This window comes from Vespa crabro, chromosome 6 (assembly GCF_910589235.1).
Source record: "Vespa crabro chromosome 6, iyVesCrab1.2, whole genome shotgun sequence".
NCBI lineage: Eukaryota > Metazoa > Arthropoda > Insecta > Hymenoptera > Vespidae > Vespa > Vespa crabro.
Genome location: NC_060960.1, coordinates 6,571,190 through 6,586,880, shown reverse-complemented (window position 1 = coordinate 6,586,880; position 15,691 = coordinate 6,571,190). Strand labels below are relative to the sequence as shown.

Here is a 15,691-nt window from a genome sequence, read left to right as displayed (position 1 = left end):
ATATCTATTGTTTCTTTAAAGTATTAATTACAAAAAAATATATTTTCAATAACTTTGTAACCTAAGAAGATTCTTGTTACGTAACATTTAAGCATCAAAGATATCTGTACAATATTTTTTGTACGTCTTACCAACATAATATTTGTAATCTCTATACTTTCATATTAATGAATTATTACTTGGTTGAAAAAACTCAATTTGGGATATAGATAATGATTCTCCAGAAATCTTTCGATACCAATACACGGATATTTATGTACATTTTCGTTTTTACAAATCCACAAATGCAGTGAATATTCGTTCTTATTTGCAATTGTAACAAAAATGCTATAAATGCAGTGATAGAAATAGTAATTTGATGTGTTGTGACTTTGAAATATTTTATAATTCACTGGCCCTACAGTGTGAATGTTTAATACAAGTGAATGTTTAATTATATACTCGAATAATATACCTTTACTAAAGATGTATAATAAATGATGGATGAGAGACTGAGAAAAGACACTAACTTTGCATCATAAATGCTAGTTACATTGTTATCTTTAATAACACGGCAGTAAAGCACTGCTCTTTCCATTCGTATGATAAAAATTAATTACGTAAACTAGCGCAACTCTTAGCCAATAATAAGGCCACAACCAAGTCTAAACTGTTGTTTGCTATGATTGAGCATACCACTAAGTGCAAAAGAAAATGGCAATGGTTGTAATTTCTTTTCTAAAACTGCTCCCACCGTCCAAGTTGTATCAACACTTCCTGAAATATTTTCAAAAGTTAATATAAATAAAAAATAATTACATTTTTAATAGAGAATGATATAGAGAATATATCTTACCTCTAAACAATAAATCTGCTTTAGGTAAATCAACTTGATAAGCAATGGTACCTGTAGACTCTTGTAATCGTGCATTAATTTCCAATTCTACACCTACTTGCAAATTCTGACTAGCTTTCTGATGAAAACAAACGTGACAACCCGCCAGACCTGATTCAAGAAAAACATCAAATTATAAAGAAACTGATCAAATATTAACATTATTAATGATATATTAACCTAAACTACAGCTAATAGTAGACTCTCCGTTTGTATATCTGCCAGCAGCTGACACAACAACAATTTGTCCTCCAGGTAATCCTGGTCCACGTTGATATGCAAGTTCACCTCCCAGAGCAATAGATGGAGTTATGCTTTGAAGATAGTGCATAACTAAAACGCCTAAAAAACATTACGTCATTAATATTATTCACTGTTAAAATACAAATCAATTAACACATTACTATCATATATACATATGCTTATATACTTACCAGATCCATTAAGTATATCCGGATTACCTACTGTAAGAGAAGCTGTGTAAGCATCACCGCGATAATCATTTGTCATTTGTACTGCAGTAAATTTACTTCTTTGTACTTGAACAGCTACCTTTGCCCTTAATCTCTGCCCTATTTGATGAATTATATTAGCATTGAGATTTCCAATAGGATCAATATCACCAAATAAAACAGGATAAGCTTCTGTAGGACATATCTGCTTAGTACCCACATAAGTTGCACCAAACCTGAAATATGAGATATATTTGCATAATTATTGTCATTCAAATAAATATTCTCAATCGACTTACTTGTATCCAGACGGTGTAACCGAACTCATATTAATTGTATGTGAAATCTGAAAGTGATTACTAAGGCCTTTATTCAACATCAACTTAGCTCCTTCAAAATTAACAGGGAGCACATCTGTAAAAAGTTCAACAGGTTTTAAAAAAAAAACAAAAAGAAAGGAGAAAAAAAGGAATTAATGCAACAGACCATGGATATATATTTTCTGTTACAAAATTCAAGCACGAGTAAGGGCAGAAGGAAAAAATATTGTTAATGAAAAGAGCTGCTATTTTTTCAATACTTAAATATGGCAAAATAAAGAAAAAATTAAATTTTATGTCATAAAAATGTGAAAACCGGTGGAAGTAAATAATTATAAGATATCAAAGTATCGTAATAAAATGTATTTTAAAAAATACCTTTGCATTTCTTATGAAGGTCCTCGATCGTGCCAGGATTTTCAAGGTGTTCCGTTGTCGGAGCAGTCGTGACCCCGGTTGTGGAATCTGTTTTTTCTAGCTGAGGAAGTTCAGGAGCTGATGTTGGAGGCGGAGGTGGTGGAGGAGCAGAAGTAGCCGACACGTTTCCCATTTTTTCGAATTTCTTTACTTTATTCCAACAAGTTTCTCACACTTTCCTCGACCTACAATCTATATAAATAATGTTATTGAGAATGTTAAGTCTTGCTAATTCTTCTACCGTTTACTTACGCGAAAGCAATCTACTCTGGCGGTTATAAAAGTCGGCGTGTTTCACCGTAAGTCGCCATTTGTAAAGGAGGACAACCACTGCCACTTAGACCACGAGTTTCCTCTTTTCCTCGCAGCGTTTTACATTACTTTCATAGATCAAGCGTTTTACGCCTATGTTCATATATATTTTTTTTTCTTTTTAAAATTTCTATCTATATAATATAAATAAATTCAACATTTTCAAAGTAATAATTAAACGATTGTATTATTCAGAATTTCATTAAAATAATTATTAGTCGATTTTTAAAATCACTAGAAAATATGATGCTTTACATTTTTATCCAATAGGATTTGTTAATAATCTAGGGAAACAATAGGGTTAAATGAAGCATTTCTATTGGCTTGAAAGCTAATCGCCATATCTTATAATCGATTATTACGAAGGTTCATTGATTTGAATATATTTCTATTAATTATACATAATAGAAAATATGAAATAAAATATGGAATGAAACATGAAATAAATATTAACAGTTTGCATATATGATATTTATTATATCTTATTTTATGTAAACTTTGTACAGAGAAATATATACACTCAACATATTTTATACAAATCTTGAGGCGATAGCGAGCAACTTTGTATAATCTGCTCCTTTGCCATGAGTTTTCTCTTTCAATAATGTTCTTAATATATGGGGTATTGGTACATGTATTCGTGTACCTAAAGGTGTTCCATTGTCATCTATGAGAACTATATTATTAGAATCAAATTTAGGTATTTTTGGATTTTGATTTTGCTTTAAGCCAACTAATATGCCTTTCTTCTTTTCACCTTTTATAGCGACTAATACTTTGTCACCTTTATTAGAATAAAATATTATCTTACTATATATTTAAAAATATAATTACATTAAATATAATTAATACCATTTTTCTTGCTTACCAATATACCCAACTCCTACTTTATTATAAATATGAATACAACGTGGTGGTTTTCCTTCTAACATAGCTTGTTTTCCTATTTCACTGTTATCAACAACTCTTAATCGAGTTAATTTAATAATTTGATTGGAGGTAGCAGAAGTGCTAATGCTTCTTGACCCAATACTCAATGCAACACTGTGCAGTAACATGTTGATTCAAAGACACCTTGATAATGAAAATAGATTTTAATATGTTATATGTCTGCAATAATTTAAACTTAGACAAAATTAAATTACAAATACTAAAACTACATTACAATGATTTAAACTTTGTAAATAATAATTACATGAAAAACATATGCTTCTTTATACGTGTAAATTCTTTTCATAAAAATATTAAATCAATACAATTATATTTGTATTTTTAAAATATCTGATATATTCATATAGAAGAACTAATATAACCTCATTTTACCTTGTTCAGTAAAGTGAATACAAGAAGATACAACAGGAGCTTAAGTGCTGCCATCTAACATTAGTTTAAAAGCAGAGACCAAAAAGTAATATCCTTTCAAGGTTGTTCACCTTTTGTTCGAAGCATGTGTGACTTAAGCGACAAATATGGACAAAATATAAACTACGAATCAAGCGGGCAATTATTGTTTCCGCCATGTGTATATCGTATTGGTGTATAAGTTTGTGTTGGCTATTTCCCTTTACGCGCATAAAAATTGATTTCGTGTGAATTAGAGTAAGTAATTTAACCATGGATTTAACTATGGATTTACATTTTTCACTCTCTCATATGTATATCTTTTTTTTTTCTGATATGTATATCTTTTTGAGCATGCGTCTTGCGATGATCCGTACTATATACAATGTCATTTGTTTCAAGATAAAAGCATAAAGAATGATAAATATAATAAACACATATGATAATTAGTATATAAATTTACGAATTAAAAGAAATTATTTTTGCATGTAACCATATCTTATCTATTTCTCTGTAGAAGTATTATTGGCAATGTAAGTATTAATATTTCAGCGTTTAATCAGAATTAATTTGAAGAGATTTTGAAAATACATTGAAATATGCAGCCATTCACCTGGTAGTACTAGCGTGAATTACAATTAGATTTCAATATATCGCAAGTATTATCGACCCAGGTCTCACTACGTGGAATTTGTTGCATATGAAGATCCACGGGCTAACGTTGACTCTACTTTAAAATCAATGTTTCTAAAATTAACTGATCCGCAATGCTTTAGGCTTCTCAACTAAGAGGAGATGTATGAGACCCCGCTTATGGATAGCTCCACTGTCTGACATCGTCAGCTTCAGACATAATGGATTATTAAGCACAACTGTTAGTGCTTTCCGAATTTCGAACAATAACAGCGCATTCCCCGGTAGGACTTTTAACCACGAGATCCATATTTGGGCCCACCAAGACTCGCGCGATTATTCTCCTATCCTTCTCGTATTCTCGCGTAAAAATCGATGATAAATCGAGCTATTCGACAATACAATCGAACACATCTGATCGCAGATGAATCTATCCCTCGATGGATTCCTCGATGATTCCTGAAAAAGAAGAAGAGAAACAAGGCCCACACTCATGGGCCTTATCCATGGATCCCATCCGAGACTTACAAATAATAATTAATATGAGTAAATAAGAAAGAGAAATATGAGATAGAAAAAAGAGCCGGAGAAAGAAAAGAATAGAAACGCAGCTCTACTGAGATAGGTAGTCCTCACAAAAGTCCACACCCATGGGCCTTACCTATGAATTCCGTTTTAGTTTTCACTTTTAGAAAAAGAAAGTTTCGATGTTTATTAGATCGATATATATCAAAATCTGTCAAACATTTGTTTTTGTTGATATTAAATGTGATCAATGATCCAAAGATCAAAATTTAATTTCATTGAAATATCTAATTTAATGAATAACTACAGTTCAATAAGTTTCTATCTGTATTTTATTGCACATATTCTGTTTCACAAGCAGTGTGTTGTAAATGTTAAATGTTCTGGACTGACAAAAGGTATAAAATTCAAACAGGGAGAAAAAGAACTAAAGGTAGGTGAACAAAATTGAGTACAAGGTATAGTAAATAATGGAGAACAAATCTTTTTTCCATCTTTTCTATCAAAAGCTATTCCAGCGGCACCTAATCCTCGACCTTTTTGTTTCTTCATTGCTTCCTTTAAAAGACGAATCCTTTCTTCATAAAGATTATCGATGTTAGCAAGGATCTGAGCATCAGCAGTAGTCAACCTCTTATTTTTAGATTTGTCCTTCTTAGATTCTTCTTTCCCGAGACCTTTCAATGCGTTAGCTTCAGCAGCACTAGCAGCTTCAGCAGCTCTAGCAGCTTCAGCAGCACGAGCTTCTTCAGAAGCACGAATAGCTTCCGATGCACGAGCTATTTCAGCAGCACGGGCAGCTTTAGCAGCACGAGCAGCTTCAGCAGCACGGGCAGCTTCAGCAGCATGAGCAGCTTCAGCATCTGCTATCATTTGGGCTAATACTTTTTTCTCTATCTTATCCTTTTCACAATAACACTTTAACTTCTTTAAAAATGCCGGTGGTAAATAGGATTGACTACCCCAACAACCAGTCTTAAGATTCTCTGATGTTAATTCGCGTAATTGGTACGGATATCCTTCAACGTTATCCTTACGACAATGAAATGCCGTTTTTATACCTCTACTATTCTCGAATTCAGTGATAACGCAATTACCAAGATAAGTGATACGTATATATATTTTTATTGTTGCATCAGTGTTCTTTAAGTCGTCGTTTATCAAAGTGTAAGTTCCTACCAATGATCTATAATTTTAATCATTGTCAATTTATTTCATTGTAATAAATGTTTGAATAAAATAAATTATAATTCAGTAATACCTTGAAATAGGCTCGTTTTCATGAGAATTGCATAAATATAAACCAAGTTCTTTACGTTCTTTTAACTCCTTGATAATGGCATTAATCAAATGATCGACTCTCAATAATATGAATCCAATATTCTCGCAGGAATCGAGCTCGAAATAATCACATATCTCTTTAAATACGTAAATTTGAATATCGATAGCACTCATAGGTTTTTCTAATGACGATTCAGGCAAGGCGAAAACTACCGAACGTCCACCATAAAATCGTTCGTTCTCATAATTCGAACCACGATAGGAACAATAATCGCGGCGATTTGGTAAAAGCTCGGTCCAATCCTCATCCAAAAAACGAAACATTACCGTTACCTTTTTCAAAATTGCTTTGTCAAAGATGGAATTCCACGGTACGTGCAACTACGACAAGCGAAAAATTAATATCATATGAAATTCTGGCGGGAAAAATTATCGAATTATTTTTTCGATCTTACGTTCTCAACTGCGAATTCTAACATCATGATCCGTTGATCGTGTGCTACGATCAATGAAGACATCGCGTTTTGAATTTTAAAGTTTGTCAATTTTAAAATTACATTACACTTGATTTAATTTGATCGTGTTACCGAGAAGATTGTTTTTTTTTTTTTTTTTATTTTTATTAATAATTTAAAAAAGCCATTTCTTCTTTGTAAGAATTCAGTATTGCTGTTTGAAGCAATGTCATTGAATTAGTTTGAAGGTCGATGGCAATCATTCATCGATACTTACCGATATTATAGATAATCGATTGTCGTTCCATCGCGATAATTATTTAAATATTATATTTACTTACGTCTTTTACATATCTATTATATGAGGTTCACAAAATTTGTGTCACTTATTCGTCCATTTCTTACGAGTTATTTATTTCTTAATGTATCGTCTACATAATATGAAGATTGATTCGTTTAATCTCCTTAAATTATGCGTATCTATTATTAGTAATAAAAAGTAAAAGATAACAAATCAGTCATTGAAAATGATTCTCTTAACTCAAGGAAGATAAGGATAATCTCGTTAAACGGACTAGAATCCTAGAAACTTGAACAATCCTCGCAAAAAAAAAATATATATATATATATATCTTAAATTTGAGTGCTTAGAAATTATAAAATTAATAAGAATTGATAAATATCTCGCGGTATACAGTCGTGTTATTAATTATCACGTAAATTTAACATTATTTTAAATGTTCTATTAAAAATATTTTTTCACACGTTCATATTATATAATAAAGATCTTTCTTTCTCTCTTTCCTTTTTCTTCTTCAAATGAAACATACAAATTCATAAATGCAATCCTAATTAATTATATTTGTCGATATTTTTAATGTGCAAAGATAGATATGTACTTCGTATATTTAAAATGATAGTATCGATACATCATCGAGCTTCGTATATTGTAAAGCGACTCTTTCTTAATCAATAGCAATACGATAAAGCACAATTTTTCTTTTTATTTTTTTTTTTTTAATTTTTTTAATTTTTTTTTTTTTTTTTCAATAGAAAAATTGCAAACAAATTACGTGTAACAGCGCCCATATTGATTTTATTAAACGTTTATTACATCATCGTTGAGAATGCAATTCCGAAGCACAACCGTGTTATCTAACGTTGTACACGCATATACATATACGAACGAATAAGGCGCAAGCCGAGAAAAACTATGTATCTTTAATCAATAAAAAATAATTATATAGAGCAAGTCGTACGTATAGAGTAAATTCTTAATAATAATTCGACGACATCGGCGAGACATATCTTTTGTTTTTCTTTTTTTTTCTTTTTATTTTTTTTTTATTTTTTTTTATTTTTTTTTTTATTTATTTTTTTTTTTTTTTAAGATTATCATTTGAAAATCATTGGTGTTTTAAGTGTTTTACGAGGAATCTCTTCTTTTTTTTCTCCCTTTTGAAGATTGAATTTTAAATTTGCAAAAACACACGTACACGATACATACCATCATACACGCGTTTAATTAAATCTTCCATGCTTAAAATCCTTTCACACATTTTTTCATATCTTCCACTTCTTAATACCTCTTGCCACACAATTTCACAAATTTCTCTTTACGAAGGAACACTGTATCGTGTTAATTTTTTTTTCTTCTTTCTTTTTTCTTTATATATATATATATATAGTTATTTTATAGTATTCAAAAAAATGATGCATTCATTGTAACATTCAAAACCGTTTCACGCGCAATAAAAATTCGATAAGATTTCATTTATAGCATTGATGATGAAAAAATTCACTTTTTTGAGCATGCATCGCTCTAACAAGATATGATATACGTTAATTCGAACATATCAAATATGTAGATAGTTTGTCCAAACCTATATCTCTCACGACCGATTAGTATTGATAGACGAAGATTTGACACCAGAAGCGTTTAGCGAATTTTTCTATTATTAGTATTATTGTTATTGTTATTATTATTATTATTATTATTATTATTATTATTATTATTATTAGTCTAATTATTATTATTATCAAGACGAATAATATATTGTCCAACGTGAGATCGTGTAACACATGTTTGTCCCATTGATTTGATGGTGAATTGAAAAAATTGTCTAAGAGGACAGTTCAAGTATTTTGAGAACGTACGATATCAAATATTATTAATAAAAGTATATAATAAAGAGTTATAAGATAAATTTAATAATATTTCGAAATTTTCACGTAATTATGGAGAATATGATAAACGAAGGTTTAAAAAACTTGCGACTAATTCTACATTTTCGTTTCTTTTGTTTGAAATTCGTATTTTCTTTCATCTAACTTTTTTTACTATGCATATTGTGCCATCGCATCGTTAGTGACGAAAGAATCACAAGGAAATATATATATATATTTTTTTTCTTTTTAGTCTTGTACCACAAATACTAAAACTTTCTTACATACATTCCAGTTATATTACAAAAATTAAAATCAACATCGGTATAATTGGCGTACAGCACTATCTCACATCAAAGAATGGACTGCAATCTTCATTTAAATTGCACACGAAGGGATGCCTCGAGTGACATTATTAACATTTAACTGTGGATTAACAGCATGATATTCTAAAAATATAGACATTTCATAAAACAAAATATTAAGAAATAGAAGCTTCGACGCTTATCGACACAGGTATAGTGCAACTATAAACAGAAACGTTCTTTGCACTTTACGGAGAAAATAAACGATTAACATGCTCGTTGCATAAAAATTCAGGCTACTTTGTGTAATATTATTCGGAAATTTCTTTAAATTCTATATAAAATATGATTAATATTGTAAATCCAAAAATGGCAGCCGTTACATGATGAAGACACACTCACTGTATATCATATAATTTACCACTAACTATTTTTTTTTCCTTCTTAATCACCACTTCCCATAATTTTTTTATAAACATGATTAATGTTGTTAAGGAGGAAACAACAATTAGTAGTAAGTTATATACCGATACAATAAGTCTTTCATATGTGTTACTAGTGGTTAAGGAGGAAAAAAATATTGCAAATATATAAGAAAGAAAGAAAAAAAGGAGAAAACACGAAAAGTACAAGTACTCGAGTGCACTATAAAAGTGTCGGGGCCTAATTCTCGTGCAAATTCTTATGAGCTTCGTGAACATTAGCAACAAAACTTACGCACAAATGATTGAACAACTATACAGAGTGACTTATTATTAATTATGCAAGGAGTACTGGTACTGGCTCGCAGATATAATAAACGGGAGATGCACTTGGATGATTTACTGTGTCCTTGTTTTTATGATAGTAAAAAAATGTTAATACTCTTCTTCGTCGTCAGGGGCCAACCCATCTCCCTCTAATTCTTCCGGCGGTGCAAATCCATCCTAGAAAAATATTAAACAATTTCTAAGCGCAAAATTAATACTTCATCCTCTGTTATAAACATATATAGTAAACGGTTAAAATTGTCTTTTCTATTACTACCATATACGATAGGATATTATTTGATTTTTTTAAAAATCAGAATACTAAAAACATAAATCACCTAATCAATTTGAAAACTAATTGCTATTTTCAAAAAGTAAGGTATATAGTATTATTCAATAATATACAGCTTTTAGTGAAACAATTACACAATTCCTACAATACATTTTATATAATTAATCCCTTTTTTAATTAAATATTAAAATACTCATTCCAATACGATCAATACAATGAATTTTAATTACGATCACAGAGTCTCAACAAAACGAAAGAACATGGACTGAATAAGACCCATAAATTTTTTGACATTACCTTCATTAAGAAAATCTATAATTTTACAATATTGTCTTCATTAAGAGAATGACCTTCTATTAAAAATAAATAAAAAATGTTACTATGTCTGTTTGCTTTCTCCTTCATCATTTTCATAACCCTGAAATAATTGCAGTACAAAAACAAATTTTTATATCAAATTAATTAATAAAAATAATTTTCATCGCAGTTACGTTTGAAATTCCATCATTATCATAGATTTTACATAAAATTATGATTTGATTATCATTTCGTGGAATTTTTTTTTTTTAACATTGAATAAGTGTAAAAATTAAAATTTCAACTTACCTCTGTTGCATAAAGAACATCTAATATTTTTTGTATAATAGGAGGAGGATCACCATTCTCACAATCTTGACATATTACTTCTATGTCACGTAATTTTCCAAAGTAGAAATCTCTTTCTTTTTCTAGACCATCAATCGACATTTTAAGCTCCACAACCTGTGAATAAAAAATATTATAAAATAATTTTATCCCTATATTATAAGGTAAAGAGTAAAAGACAAATGTTAATAAATTTACGAACCTGTGCACTGAGCTCTTCAACTTTTTCAGAATCTCCGCGATTTGCTGCTACGGTCTTTTGTTGAGGGCGGAATGGTTGAGCTTTATTTACTAAATTAAAAAAATTTTTAAGATTAATAATTATTTATTAAAGAAATTTTTGGTATAGTTTATAATTATTACTACTAATACAATATACATATTAAAATTATGAAGTACTAATTAAAATTACTAATATTAATTATTTACCATATACACACATGCACATGCAAGAAATATAGCCATACAATAAACATTGCAATACATGCATTAATGTACATAATAAACACAATGAGTTATATACAAAAATTCCAATACAATTTTTTCATTGATTCAATTAGAAAAATTGAAAGCTTTTATCAGTCTTCACGTCCTCTAAAAATTATGAAAAAATTCATCTTTTTTCATTAGAACATTTTGGATTAAACTTTAAACCATTTTCATTAATTATTAATTCTACACAATAGTATTTTTACTACTATAGATTTTGTTAAGAAATTTTAATGATGCTAAACTATTTCCTTAGCATTTACGACCAAAATACCATTACAAAATTAAATAAAAATAATAAAAAAAATAATTACTAGGTTTGTTCAAAGGCTTCATACTAGGTGCCTGTACAGATTGAGTTCCATCACCTATGGGGAAATTTAAATTTGCATTATAAGACATAATAGACCAGCATCACATCATGTAAGTAAAACTAAAATATTTAATGTTGTATATTCATAAATTAAAAGTTATTTTTTAGATGAAATTACTGAAATAAATGTACAATTATCAATAAGATAAATCATATCAACTATAATATATCTTAAATAAAACATGTTTCTGAAAAACAAGATTATTTCTAAATATAACATAAATATTAGAAATTCATAATAAATTAATAAACAAATATTAATAATGTAAATCTCTAACCTTCTCTTAATTATCATGTTTGCTATTAAAGCTAATACGCTTAAGTTATATGCAATCATTAAATTTCAAAATTTGTCTTTATAATGAAAAATATTTTTAATATACCAGTACGAGTGGTAGTTTTTGCTGAGTTTACATCACGTGGTGTAGGACGTTTCACATTTGAGCCACGTGGTGCAGTGTTCCCACCACTACCCATAGCTTCACCTCCTCGCATAGCAAGTGCATCATAGGGTTCTGCTCCTGAGTAATTTGCATCAAAAAACTTCTTGAACCATTGTAAAAATTCAAAGTTGTCTTGGAACCTGCCTTTCACCAGCTTGTCAATTGGCACTATCTGCAAATAATTGGTAGAAGACATATGGAACAAAATAAAAAAATAACAAAAAAAATATATTCTATAGAATCAAAAGTGCCACATTATAATGTTATTCTTTCCATTATTTCAATAGACTTTGAAAATCTTTATAAATAATATATAAAATAATTTATAAATAACTTAAATAAAATTTATACATTTAAAATATATGTATATTTGTATATTAATTATTTTAAACAAACTTACTCAATTATAGATATTTACATATAGATAACATTGTAAAATAAATGTACATATTCTAAGAAAAATAATATTTAAATGTTCCTCAGTTGCAATATGACAAATCTTGTCACCATTATTTTATTATAAGCAAAGATAATATTTCTTTTCTAATGAAAATGTATATTTCACGTTATTTAATACTTGGTACCACATACTATATTCTTTATAGAGTAAATGATGTGTATTATTTTGGTCTTTTGATGTCTCCTAATACAAACAGTTGCCCCCTACTTAGAAGTATTTATAGACAGTTAAAAATAACAGCCTTGAAATCCTTCTGGTACCATCACACAATTAGAATTTGATGTAATTTACATTTAGCAATAGAAATTTTTCTAACATAACATTTGTTTAAGGCATGCATAGTTTACCTTTTTATAAACAATATTTTATATAATGAATTGGAAGTATTAAAATATGGGACCAGGTGCCATAGTGAATAATACATTTTAACAGGCATTGTTGTGCATTTGTTTATGGAATTATATACGACCAAATATGTATAAGCAAAGCAGAAATTCTACCCCTATACTATAGCAGCATAATTTACATCGTAAATTTTGAGCTAACTTTAAAAGCAGCATGATAAACGAATTTTGCATATTTTTATATTTTCTATATTTATGCTTTGCATTCTATCTAAATATTTGAAATGTGTACACAATTCTAATGAAGTGACAATTTGCAATAAATTAGTGATCGTGCAATGATCTATATAAAAGGCAACATTGTGATGAAACTATTAATATACCCTGCTGTTGCCTTGAAGATATATTACGCTGTTGTGTATGTTTTTGTTGCATTTGTGGTTGCTTCGACTGAGGAGGTAGAGGTACCAATTGGGGATTTGATAGATTATGAGTTCCATCGACACCAGAACCTAGCGGTATACAACCACGAGCTTCATAGGCGTCGTACTCACGACCATCATAATTTGCATCAAAGAATTTCTTGAACCATTGAAGAAATTCAAAATTATCTTGAAAGCGTCCCTTTATCAGCTTGTCCACTGGTATAACCTGAACCATCCCCATCATAATTTTATTGAACTTCTAAGCAAGCTAAATCATCATACGATGGAAATATTTATTTAGGGGTTGATTTTTTACTTTACGAAATACAATCATTATATATACTTCCTCTTTTTCATTTTATAAATAACTTTTAGCTCTCTTCATGTACATTCCATTAACTAAATGATTATGTTTTTGGTCAATGATAAGATTAATCCTATGCCCTTAAAAATCTTAAAAAGTAATTTCTTGTAACGATATCTTTGTATAAACCTTCTTGTTCTAAAAATACTATTCTTCGAATTATAATTATCGCATATAAATTTTAACTATGTCCTATTCCTTTTTTTTTCAATTGATAAGTCTAATTTATTCGTAGAGAAAGAAAAAAGAAAAAGATTGATAACTCACCTTATCAACGCTCATTTTTTTGAAACCACCTTGAAGAATTTTAAAATTCTGTATATATTCATGTTCAAGATTAGTTCTGAACTTTACCCTCTTCAAAGGTACACTTCCAGGAAAGAGCATATCCATGAATTGACAATAAACAGCTCCTGTACATAATTCTTCAATCTTGGTAAATGATGATTGCAGGCAATCATTAACCCATGCCAACATGTCATGACGACTTAGATTATCGGTGGTCACATTTGTTGCATACACATTAACAGCCATTTTGTTATCTCTGTAGACATGTACCAATAATAAAATACAATAACAGTATGATATACTAAGCTTATACACATACATAAAATAAAACATTAATCATATTGAATATATGAAAGTAGGTCACATGTGCATACGAATTAATAAAAATCTACATTTATTCTTTACGTATATTTCCTTTCAACAAAATAGAAAAGAAAGTAAAAAAATTCATTAGATTTGTGCTAAAAAAAAAAAAAAGAAAAAATTTGGATAACGACATTCCAGTCCTATAAAACACTTGCGATCGACATATTTCTTATCAACGTGCTACGGATGTCAAGCAGCAAATTTCCTTTTCGAAATACATCACTTTGCCGCTTATTTGACACAGAATACATTCAAGCATAAAAAAATATTTATAAAATCTAATTAACACGATGGAATAACTTACCGCGGTAGTAACACGTTAACACCAGCCGGGAGTGGTTCGCGCACTTAGACGACAAATGTGCACTAGATCGTTCAAACGGAAACACAACGGATTCTTCTAACGGTTTCTCTAGAAAGAACCATCCAATGAATTATCCTTATCGCAATAAATTTAGGACTTAGGGCTTATAAAATGAAGAGAAGTTCTTCCTTGTACATTTTGATCGTACTCAAATGGATATTCGATAATCTTATACCAGAAGTTGTAGAAAACCTCATGAAACATACGCCAACAAAAATTTGTAGTTTCTGTCAAAAAAATAAAAGAACGAACAAAGGAGAACGTCGGTACTTCTCGTCCAATCAGATTCTTGCTTTTACTCGTAACCGTCGTCAAGCACATTCAAAAAGTGAATCTTGAGGCGCTCCCTTAAAGAGCCTTTTCATGAAACTAATTTTTATAACACTATGTCCAAAAATTGAAATCATTCTTTCAAATTGTTTATCAAACGTATTATATAAATATTTCCTCATTCACGAAGTAGCAATATTTTTTACATAAACTTCAACCGATTAAAAATTATCATTCATTGCGTATGCGCCATAACGTTGCTCTAAAAATGCGATATCTGTAGGCCAATTATTAAACTACTGCTAAATGGATTTAATGCAATATGTATGCACGTTCATTTTATAATCGATTATAATATTAAAAAAAAAATATCTTTTGTATTTTTGTATAACAAAATACAAAAAGTATATTTTAAATTACTTACAAATTATAACTTTATTGTATTATTAAAACAAATAGCTTTCAGGTAAGTAACTTTGAAGATCCAATAATTTCATTGATATATTCAAATTGAATAATCGCGGTAAAAATCTTTTATTAAGAAACAAATGAAATATATAATGTTTATTCATAAAAAAACAATCTATTATTCAGATATAATAATAGTTTGTTCCTTTTTCTATTTATATTCCTTTAAAAGATCGATTGTTATTGGATAAATCTTATATTTAAAAAAATTAATTGTGATCTGAAAAAATATATAAATAAATGATGTTAAATTATGTATTATTTTTATTA

At 29.2% G+C, this 15,691-nt stretch overlaps 4 protein-coding genes across 11 annotated transcripts; all 4 read right to left on the bottom strand.

The window, feature by feature from the left end:
• Positions 1-229: 229 nt before the first annotated feature.
• Positions 230-2,523, bottom strand: LOC124424623 (mitochondrial import receptor subunit TOM40 homolog 1-like). The gene is made up of 7 exons (XM_046963957.1): positions 2,316-2,523; positions 2,025-2,255; positions 1,626-1,740; positions 1,309-1,562; positions 1,055-1,216; positions 836-985; positions 230-756 (listed from the first exon to the last, which is right to left on the bottom strand). Exons 2-7 carry the CDS (start codon positions 2,194-2,196, stop codon positions 617-619), a joined length of 993 nt encoding a protein of 330 aa, XP_046819913.1. The 5' UTR covers positions 2,197-2,255; positions 2,316-2,523; the 3' UTR covers positions 230-616.
• Positions 2,524-2,831: 308 nt separating this feature from the next.
• Positions 2,832-3,838, bottom strand: LOC124425139 (39S ribosomal protein L14, mitochondrial). Of its 3 annotated transcripts, none has more exons than XM_046965063.1 (3): positions 3,699-3,838; positions 3,244-3,449; positions 2,832-3,159 (listed from the first exon to the last, which is right to left on the bottom strand). In XM_046965063.1, exons 2-3 carry the CDS (start codon positions 3,431-3,433, stop codon positions 2,906-2,908), a joined length of 444 nt encoding a protein of 147 aa, XP_046821019.1. In that variant the 5' UTR covers positions 3,434-3,449; positions 3,699-3,838; the 3' UTR covers positions 2,832-2,905. The 3 variants fall into 3 exon arrangements, with proteins under 3 accessions (XP_046821019.1, XP_046821021.1, XP_046821020.1); XM_046965065.1 differs by having other exon boundaries at positions 3,244-3,485; positions 3,571-3,712; XM_046965064.1 differs by having other exon boundaries at positions 3,571-3,712.
• A 482-nt stretch (positions 3,839-4,320) lies between these two features.
• LOC124425136 lies at positions 4,321-6,884 on the bottom strand. Its single transcript, XM_046965055.1, has 3 exons — positions 6,611-6,884; positions 6,136-6,536; positions 4,321-6,060 (listed from the first exon to the last, which is right to left on the bottom strand). The coding sequence occupies exons 1-3, from the start codon at positions 6,671-6,673 to the stop codon at positions 5,226-5,228; spliced, it is 1,299 nt and encodes a 432-aa protein (XP_046821011.1). The 5' UTR covers positions 6,674-6,884; the 3' UTR covers positions 4,321-5,225.
• A 795-nt stretch (positions 6,885-7,679) lies between these two features.
• On the bottom strand, positions 7,680-14,945 carry LOC124425138 (microtubule-associated protein RP/EB family member 1). Of its 6 annotated transcripts, none has more exons than XR_006942440.1 (8): positions 14,624-14,941; positions 13,933-14,209; positions 12,013-12,244; positions 11,571-11,624; positions 10,970-11,058; positions 10,729-10,884; positions 10,420-10,540; positions 7,680-10,007 (listed from the first exon to the last, which is right to left on the bottom strand). XR_006942440.1 is itself a non-coding variant. In XM_046965058.1 (8 exons), the coding sequence occupies exons 3-8, from the start codon at positions 14,197-14,199 to the stop codon at positions 9,939-9,941; spliced, it is 867 nt and encodes a 288-aa protein (XP_046821014.1). In that variant the 5' UTR covers positions 14,200-14,209; positions 14,624-14,731; positions 14,819-14,945; the 3' UTR covers positions 7,680-9,938. The 6 variants fall into 6 exon arrangements, 5 of the variants coding, with proteins under 5 accessions (XP_046821014.1, XP_046821015.1, XP_046821013.1 ...); XM_046965058.1 differs by lacking the exon at positions 10,420-10,540 and having other exon boundaries at positions 14,624-14,731; positions 14,819-14,945; XM_046965059.1 differs by lacking the exon at positions 10,420-10,540 and having other exon boundaries at positions 14,624-14,731; positions 14,832-14,850.
• Positions 14,946-15,691: the final 746 nt, after the last annotated feature.